The following is a 9,383-nucleotide window of genomic DNA, read 5'->3' as shown; positions in this document are numbered from 1 at the left end:
TAGCCCCGTGGGAAGGAGGGGGAGCGAGGGTCGGGCCGCGCTCCCCCCCCCCTCGGGGCCTGGCGGAGAGCAGCATGCGGGCACGGGCGGCCCCAGCGAGCGGCTCCCGCGGCGGGCAGAGCTGCAGGGGAGCGGCGGCTGCGGGAGAGGCTTTTTAGGACGTGCGTAGGGCGAGGCCGGGAGGCGGTGGGGGAACCGCATTGCTGCTGAGCCATGCGCCGGGGCCGGGCGGCCTGAGCCGGGAGCGGGGGGGGCCTCCCCCCCCCCCCCCCCCCTTGTTTTCCCACCCTTTGGGGGTTGGGCGGGTTTTTTTTTTTTTTTTTTTTTCTTCTATTCCCCCCCACCCCTTCTTCTCTCTCTCTCTCTCTCTCCCCCTCCACCCCCGTTTTCTGCCGTGGATGGTTTTTAGGTGGAGCCGTTTGCACCAAAACCCAATAGCTGCCGCTGTTCTTGCTGCTATTTTTTTTTTTTTTCTTTTTAATGATACTGTTTCCACAGCAGGGGAAGAGCCAACCGATCCCGAACACACTCCCAGAGAATGAATAATCACGAGGAACTGGCTTGAGCAGCGGCTGGATCTGGTGCATGATTGCAACCTGATTTTTCTATCTTTTTTTTTTTTCTCCAAGTCATCGTTCTCCTTTTCTCTCCCGCATCATTTTTTTTATTATTATTATTATTATTCTTTTTTTCTTTTTTCTTTTCACCTTTTGGGGGATTTGCAAACCGAATTACATGCATGTCCAGTGGGGGAAGGTTTAATTTTGATGATGGAGGGTCGTACTGTGGAGGCTGGGAGGACGGAAAGGCTCATGGCCACGGAATCTGTACCGGCCCCAAGGGTCAAGGTGAATATTCGGGCTCCTGGAGTCACGGCTTTGAGGTGTTGGGGGTCTACACTTGGCCCAGCGGCAACACTTACCAGGGCACCTGGGCGCAGGGCAAGCGCCATGGCATTGGCATGGAGAGCAAGGGGAAGTGGGTGTACAAAGGAGAGTGGACCCACGGATTTAAGGGACGGTACGGGGTCCGAGAATGCACTGGAAATGGGGCCAAGTATGAAGGCACCTGGAGCAATGGATTACAGGATGGCTACGGGACTGAGACCTACTCGGATGGAGGTAGGTGGTGTCTTGATATCTCCCAAGCTGGGGCAGGAAGTGTGGGTGCCAGCGATGGGTGTGTGGGTACCAGCGAGGGATGTATGGGGATCAACGATGCGTGGGTACCAGAGATGGATGTGTGGGTACCAGAGATGGATGGGCACCACTGAGGGATGCGTGGGTACCAGTGATGTATGGGTACCAATGATGGGTGCATGGGTACCAACAATCTGTGTGTACCAGTGAGGGATGCATGGGTACCAGTGATGGATATATGGGTACCAATGATGGGTATATGGGTACCAACAGCCTGTGGGTACCGTGAGGGATATTTGGGTACCAGCAATGTGTGGGTACCACTGATGGATGCGTAGGTAGCAGTGAGCTTTATGTTCAGCCCCCAGGCTTGAGCTGAAGTCTGGGACATGGCAACCTGCTTGCTTGCTTGCTGCTCACTGCCCCACAGGAGATAAGGCAGCAGCCAGCATGGCACCAGGCCACCTCTTTGCCAGAGGTAGCCCCATATGTTCAGCTGGTCACAGCACCAGGCCTGCACCTACAAAGGCTTTTTTGGGAGAGGGGATGAGATGCTGGTACCTGAGCAATGGAGGACAAAGCAGGGAGGATGGGGTGGGCCCAGCTGGTGGGAGCAGCCCGAGTTGTACATGGGACAGGGCAGTTCTGCACCACTGTAACCTGTAGGATTTGCATTGGAGTGGATGCAGCAAAGCAGGGCAGAGGGGAGCGGAGCATGCAGGGATGTCTGGGGCAGATCCATACAGCTCTATTGCAGCAAACCCTTTATATGAAAGGCCGAGGGCTTCGTGAACACCCTGCCTTCAGCCCCACACTTAATGAATAATGCCCAGGCAAAAGAATTTAATTCAGACAAGAGTCTTACATTCCTAGTTTACGGCTTAATGCTTAGCGTAGGGGCTCAGAGGGATCACAGAAGCTATTCTCTGCCGTCAACGTGGCTTAGCGAGATGTGGAAGGGAAAACCAGGATTAAATGGGGAAAAAAAAAACCAAAACAAAACAAGAAAACCCAATTGGAGTGATCAGCAATCGCCGGGCTAACGAGCTTTAGGGCCAAACGAGGGAAAACAGCTGGTGCTCTCCTTAAGTGGCTGTATCATCCTCCGTAGCCTTTCGGGGTCCTTCCATCTGGATTGCCACCATGATAAGAGCCAGGCCTACCTCCCTGCAGCAGGGCTTTGGTTTTCTGGTGGATGTACACCACCCCAAGCGGGTTCCTTATATTTTATGGCATTATGGTTTACCAGGATGGCCACGGTCAGGGGACTGCAGGAACTGAGCTCCGTCGCAGCCTTCCTGACAGGTGCTGCGAGAGCTTTCTCCAGCAAGCCTGGTGCTGCCCTATGATCAGACGTGGTACCTGCAGCTCTTTGTGCTCTCTGAGGGAGAGGGAGAAGAGATCGCTTTCTTTTTAAAGATAATTTGCTCGGGGGGGGGGGGGGGGCTTTCTCTGAGAGGAAAATACGGCTGCACCTTTTGTTTCAGATGCCTGGAATAATGCTGGGATTGGTTGGATTTGGGTTTGGGAGCGATCCCTACATCTGACATCCTTCTGCTGGGAATAAAACTCAGGCAGTGCTCACAGTGAGGGGTCAGGAGGGGGTGGGGGTGGTGTTCTGCATGATCTGAACTCCAGTGCTGCCCCCATACCAACCCCCCCAGCATTCCGACCCCACTGGGGGCATTTGTATGGAGTGCCCATGGTGTTGGGGACTGCTCTGGCCCCACACCTCTGTCACCCCCCACCTCACGCAGGACAGCACAGGGTGCATGCCCAAGCCAGGCTGCATGCTGCTCACTGCTCTGAGAAGCTACCAGAAGCCAACAGCTGCTGCTTCCATCTTGTCAGGCCAGCCCAGCTTCCCTGTGCTCAGGACCAAAAGCTTCTCCATGCACATCTTTGGTATTAGGAGGAGGTGTGAGATGGGCAGGGGAAGAGCAAAACGCTGTCCCCTGGGGACTGTACGCAGTGCTGGGAGAAGGGAATGGCTGCATGGGGCCATACAGAGCTGCAGAGCTCATGGCCAGGTGCTGGGAATGGGGATATCCCATGCACACCCCCAATGCCCACGCTCTCTGATCCCATTTTGGCACAGGTAGGATGCACTTTACTGAACTCAGCTGCCAGCAGCCAGGGAGTCTTTCCCAATCCCACATCCCCACTTTGGGTGGATTTGGACACCTTCAGACCTTTGGAAACCAAACCTTGGTGAACTCTGTGCTCTCGGGTGCAAGAAGCCAATGTTTGCACCAAGGGCACCGTGTAGCTGTGGTACAGGGGAGGCAGCTCTGAGGAAGGATGTTTCTCATTAATCTATTCAAGTTATTACCTCCATCAAACTGAAGTATCCTAGAATCCTCGCCCCAGCATCTGTCACTTGCCACCTACAGATAAATATTCATCCCTTACATGCTATTTTTTATAGCACATCAACCAGGCCTAGGGGATGGGCCCCTAAATGCACAGCCAGGCTGAGGAAGCAAGGTGCCACCAAATCCCTGCCTTTCACTCCAATTTCTCCTTGTGCAATAGCGTGAAGGACCAACCCCAAAACTCCCCCAGCCATTACCAGCGCTCTTAGGGATGCAGCATCTCGCCATGCACGCATCCATCGATGCATTCAGCTCAGGCACGGCAAACGATGCCTCCCTGCTCAGCACCCCCAGCTCACAGCCCCAGGCACCGTCCCCCCACGTCGGGTGCTGCCAACCCCCACACCAGCTGCCCCCGCAGGCAGCTTGCAAAGCTCACACCTCCCACACTGCCACGCTCAGCACCATGCACACACGCCTCTGCTCCCCACGCCGCTTCCCCACTCCATGCACAGACCCCCACTCACATGCTCTGCCCCCCCACTCTCTGCCCCATGCCCGTGCAAACTTGCTTCCCTGAGCCAAGCGGTTGCATGCACAGCGATGCAAACACACTGCATGGGGCACCAATAAGCAAACACAGCCCCCTCAGGGAGACCACTGAAGCTCCCTGGCATCACTGCACATGCAGCCTATGTCTGTGCATCTGTGGCACACGTGTGCACCATTCTTTCCCATCCGTGCGCCCTTGTCCCACTGCCAGAACTGCTCGATGCCTCCTGTCCCATCCAGCAGCAGGATGATATTATATAAACCAAGAGCTGAGAATTGCTTTTGTTGGATGCTGGGGTTGCAGAGCACATTTGCTGGGCCTGGTTCAGCCCAGCCGGTAGCAGGTTGAGTAGCAGGGGTACTGGGTAGAAGGGGCTGCATGCATCAGGGTGATTGGGGTGAGCATCTATCAAGGTAAGCATCCATTGGAGTGAACAGCAATGTCATCCAGTGCCACTGCATCGCCTTTGCTGGAGCAGCCTGGGCCCATTTCAGCCCTGGCAAAGCCATTCTCCCATCCCTGTTTGCCCCAATGGGACAGGGGTTGGATGGGGGAACCTCTCTCTGAGGCCTCCATAGCCCATCCAGTCCTTGGGCACCAGGTTCCCACCCCCATGCCCCATAGCTGTTCCCCATCCCTCTAGTTGTCTCCCCCAGCCCAACCTGTGTGATCCATGCACATTTTTGGAGAGGGCCACCCCGAAGGGATGGGCAGTCGCACCTCGGTGCTCATCTTGTGTAATGCTCCGTGCCCACTCACCTCCTTGAATCATCCCTTTGATAGATAAGTGAAATATAATTAGTGTTTTCATTGTTAGTGCCGTGTGAGTAGGCAAGTGGGATTTCTTGGCCTGGGCTGGTACATTTTCCTGCTATGCACTGCGATGGGGTGGGAGCAGCCTCTCCATGTCCCATGTCACAACTCCACGTCCATCTCACCCCTGCAGTGGTATTGCTGACACTTCCAGGTGCTCTCAGCGCATGTGTTGGGAACTTTCCCATGGATGCAAATGGGAATTACTGTGCAAAAGCAAAAAGAGGCTCATAGGGACCACGGAGATGGAGTGGGGATGCTGCAGGACCAGGGAGGGGGCACAGCCCGCAGCCCAGAGCTCATTCTGGTTTGCAGAGCATCCTGCAACCTGGGCTTGGCTCTGAGGGTGCCTGCAAAGGGATACAATGGTGACAATAGGAGAACAGCGATCGAAATGCTGGGATGTAAAAAAAATGAACCAAAATACAAAATGAAGATTCTGACCAGCTTCGTTAAAAATAAATGACTCGGGCTGATGGTAATTACTGATCTCATTGGAACACGCTGCTTAGTTTCAGGTACTGCTCAGGACAGAGGAAGGGTTTTGGCCCCAGGGGAAAGTACAGGGCACAGAAATTACAGGGCACAGGAACTGGCAGACAGCTCTGGTGCCTTGTCTGGCCTGCAGCGCCTCAGGGGAAAAACACAGGACCCTCCAGATCAATCTGCCCCACAGCACACCTCCCCATGACCGTAATAGGGACCCCTCCAGTTCTGATGTGCAGCGTTGCTGCCCTTTCACCACTTCATCTTCATTATCTCTGTTAACTCGTGGCCATATGGACACTCCTCACCCTTTTCACTGGGATCACCCTGTAGGAGCAACACGGGCAGTTCTCCATCCGAGCGTTTTAGGCTGGGACGCATCGCCCTGCAATCATACAAACACAGACCGCACCAAGTTGGAAGGGATCCATGAGCATCATTGAGCCCAGCTCCTCTCTCCAGGGCAGACCACTCCAAAACACAAGGACTGTTTCCTTTATGGCGACTCAGGGTCCCATCCTTCAACACTGAGGTCTGCAGAAGAATGCAGAAGCGGGGCAGAGCAGCGCCGTGGGGTCATTAGGATGGGTTGAGTTGGGTTTTCTCATCGTTTTTAAGGCAAATGATGGGATATTTGCATGTGCCAAGAGGGAGCGGATCTGGTGTCCCGTGGGGCTGTGTGACATCTGCTCCTGGAGCAGAACATTCTCTCTAGAAGCTCCAGCTTGGGGAATCATGTGATTTTTGTAAGATGTTTCGGCTTCATTTTTGAAGCAAGGTTCCCACCCAGACTATTGCAGAAAAGTCATTCTTACAGGCTTGGAAACCAGCAGCTGAGTGCTAGAAATGCCTTCTGTTAGGGAGAAGGGGGGGAAAAAAAAAGCCATGGTTTTAAAATTAACCTGATTAAACTTGAATGTCTTGAATCAGGGAATGCTGATGTAGATGGATGACCTGCATTACTATAGACACTACCTGATGATGTAGAAGCCAGGCAGGACAGCGTTGGTGACGATCCCAGAGGGGACAGTGCTGGGTTGGGGCATATCTTGTGAGACAGCTGAATAACTATCAGTTATAACCAGCAGGTGGATGGAAAATATTTATATCTGAGGGGTTGATATTGGTGCTGCAAAGACTGAGCATTGATTGCCCAAAGGGATGGGATGTACCAAAGACCCTCATCGTGCTCTGAACTGCACAGTAAATGAAAGGATTTGGGGATCTGAGGGGCTGATAAGTGGATATAGTGCCACCAAACCCTCTTGGGTTCACCCAAACCCCATCCTGCAGCAGGCAGCTCTGAGTCCCGTGAGCCCCGCTGAGAAATGGGGTGAGAACAGAGAGTTTGTGAGGAGGATTACGTGATGGGGGATTAGCAGCCTTAGCATTAGCCCAGTTTCACTCTGCTTTGTGTGAGGAGCACATTAGCCATAACGAAGGTGCTGAGCTATACAGTAATTTGTTTCCCACCCCTCCTGCTAAAGCTGTCCTGCCTCGGGCCTCCTTAAAATTATTGTATTGCTCCAGCTGGGGCTGGGTGCTGCTGCTTTGCTTGTTCTCTAAGGCTGATGACCATGCTTTTAGGACAACTGGAAACCTATTTTCTGGGTTCTCCACTCCTCTAAAGCTATATTCCACCTGGCTGCAGGACCTGCTGCTTTAAGAAAGGTGGTGGCTGTCACATGCACACAGTGAGCTCCATCAGCATTGGCAATGCCAGGGTTTGGTCTTAGCTCCAACAGTTTGAAGCATTTCTCCCTTCCCATCCAATCCCATCTCTCCCTTCTCCCCTCCCTGTGCCCATCCTGCACGCCTGTACCCAGCCTCACATTAAGCAATGACTAACATCTGTCACGTGTTTGTGCCTGCAGATCATATTTACATACTCAAAAATCCATACCTTCTATCCTCCTCTGTATAAGCACTTACCCAAGCGTATTTGCAGCAAACAACCCGCCAGGCTGCCACAGCAGAAGCATCTCCATGTTTTTATCATGGCAAAAGACCTCTGAGATCCCCAAGTCCAACCCCAACCCACCCCATCCCCACCGTGCCCATTACCACATCCCTCAGTGCCACATATCCATGGTTTTTGGACATCCTTGGGGAGTATTCCTACCCTCTTTTCTCCTCTCCACTTTCTCTGTGTCAGAATTCAAGAGATTGGCCTAATTATTGCCATCGGATGCCTTTAATTAATACGTGGTGTTAGTCAGCGATAAGAGAGGAGGGTGAGCATCCCAGGAAGGATCCTTCACAAGATAAACCAGCAATTTACAATTCCTAATTGCTTCTGCTGGGTTGTGAACAGCAGACGGGCGCTTCGGACAGCACAGACCACAGTTCAGAGCTGCACTGAGTTGCAGAAACAGGCTGGCAGGTTTGGGTGACAGCCTTCATCCAACACAGCCACCAATCCAGGTGGCTCTGGCCATGCTTTGGGGATGGCCCTGCGTTGTATAGTAGCCCATGCAGCTAAGCTCACCTGGAAACCCCTCAGACTGATACACAAAGTTGAGCTATTTGTATTTCTCAATGCGAGAAAGTGAAGCGGAGCAAGGCAGGGCAGATCCACACAAAGCTCCCTTGTGCTTTGCCCCTGCCAGGGCTTTGTCCTGCTGACACCGAGCTGGCGGGCTTGGTTTGGGGGAAGCAAGCGAGCAGTCTGCAATCCCTAAAGCTCATACTTAATGATTTTCCTGGAGCAGAGCCAAAGGACTCAGCAGCCTGCAACATGGCAGCTCCTTGGGTATGGGGGAGGGAGGGAAGGAGGAAAGAAAATGCAGCCATTGCAGCCCCATAGGTTTTGATGTCCTGTCCCCTTCCAAAACCACTGCAGGCAGACCAAGTTTGTGGTCAAGCAAGCAGTTCCACCTTCAGCCCAGGGGAGCCCTGTGAATGCTACAGGGATGCAGACAGCCCATCTTACCCCTGGCAGCCTCCATCATTTGCTTGTTGCTCGGATGGATCCTAAGGAAACCCCAGATTTGTCTGAACATTGCTTATTTGTCTGACGTCTTTGGACATTGCTGCTGGCCTTCACAAGATATTGATGGCTTTCCCCAGCAGCAAGATGAGGTTGTGGGTCACAGGTGGCCCCCTGGCTTGGGGCAGCAGGCAGCAATACAGGCTCTCCCCACACAACAGGGGGATGGTTCCTTGCCATCACCTTGTGTCATAGATTATATCTGGGTTAGAAAGGCCAAGTGGGGGCATTCATCTCTCCTTCCCTGGTATTATCTGGCAAGAGATACCAACTTGCACTGATGAAGTGAGGTTTCTGGTGGCATTCTCTGCACAGCAACACCAAGCTGTGCATTTGTTGCCACTTCCAATGAGACAGGGACAGAGACAAGTCTTCGCCTTTAGCCAAAACCCCCAGAACTCTTTGGCAGAGATGAAGAAGCAAATGAAGAAGCAAACAATGAGACACATCATTCTTCCTGGTGTCTGCAGTGCCTCAGCTCCTTCCAGAGCATTTTGAAAAAAAAACACAACAAAAAACCCATCAAATTGGTCTTCCCTCTTCCCATCCACGTTGCAGGAATGCTGCTGCATGATCCCATTTGCAGCAGGGAATGTGAGGGCTCTGCTCTGGGTTCCTGTTTCTGTGAGGTGCAAGGTTCCCTGCCCTGCTGTAGGGCCAACCCCAGTGTCTGGTGGCTCTGTGGGGACAACAGGAGCCGCCTGCAGACTCCTGTGCTCTTCCCAGAATGAATTTCCACTTCCTGAGCCAAGTGCTGAGAAAGCGCTGAATAACTGCAACAAATTAGATTACTCTTTGGTGCTTGTCATTTCTCTACAACATCCAAGCTGCTCGAGATTCAGCAACGGGACTTATTCCTTGTGGTTCCACACGGTCCTGAGGGCGATGGAAATTCCCATGGGAGCTTGAAAAGCCATTTGGAAAGCAGCCAGCCTTTCTCCAAGGGGAGCGAGCCAAGAATCCACCAGACTCCAAACCACACGTGCCAGTGGCCAGTGACAGCATCACCCATCTTCTCTCCGTGTTTCCATCCCCTCCCAACTTCCCCCATCTTCCCTGTGATCCCGTTTCCTTCTTCACGACCCAGC

The 9,383-nt window shown here is 53.0% G+C and overlaps 1 protein-coding gene across 3 annotated transcripts in view; it reads left to right on the top strand.

Annotated features, from left to right (window-relative positions):
* The first annotated feature begins 335 nt into the window (after positions 1 to 335).
* JPH3 (junctophilin 3) overlaps positions 336 to 9,383 on the top strand; it is a 41,947-nt gene continuing 32,899 nt past the window's right edge. For all 3 annotated transcript variants that reach the window (XM_042885954.1, XM_042885953.1, XM_042885952.1), the window contains exon 1: positions 336 to 1,121. In XM_042885954.1, coding sequence (XP_042741888.1) covers positions 740 to 1,121 — 382 coding nt within the window. In that variant the 5' untranslated portion in view covers positions 336 to 739. The remainder of the gene's footprint in view (positions 1,122 to 9,383) is intronic.

This window comes from Lagopus leucura, unplaced genomic scaffold, assembly GCF_019238085.1.
Source record: "Lagopus leucura isolate 7727_CA_CO unplaced genomic scaffold, USGS_WTPT01 Super-Scaffold_100053, whole genome shotgun sequence".
NCBI classification, from domain to species: domain Eukaryota; kingdom Metazoa; phylum Chordata; class Aves; order Galliformes; family Phasianidae; genus Lagopus; species Lagopus leucura.
The sequence above is the reverse complement of the archived record's forward strand: the minus strand, read 5'-3'. Positions and strand labels throughout refer to the sequence as shown.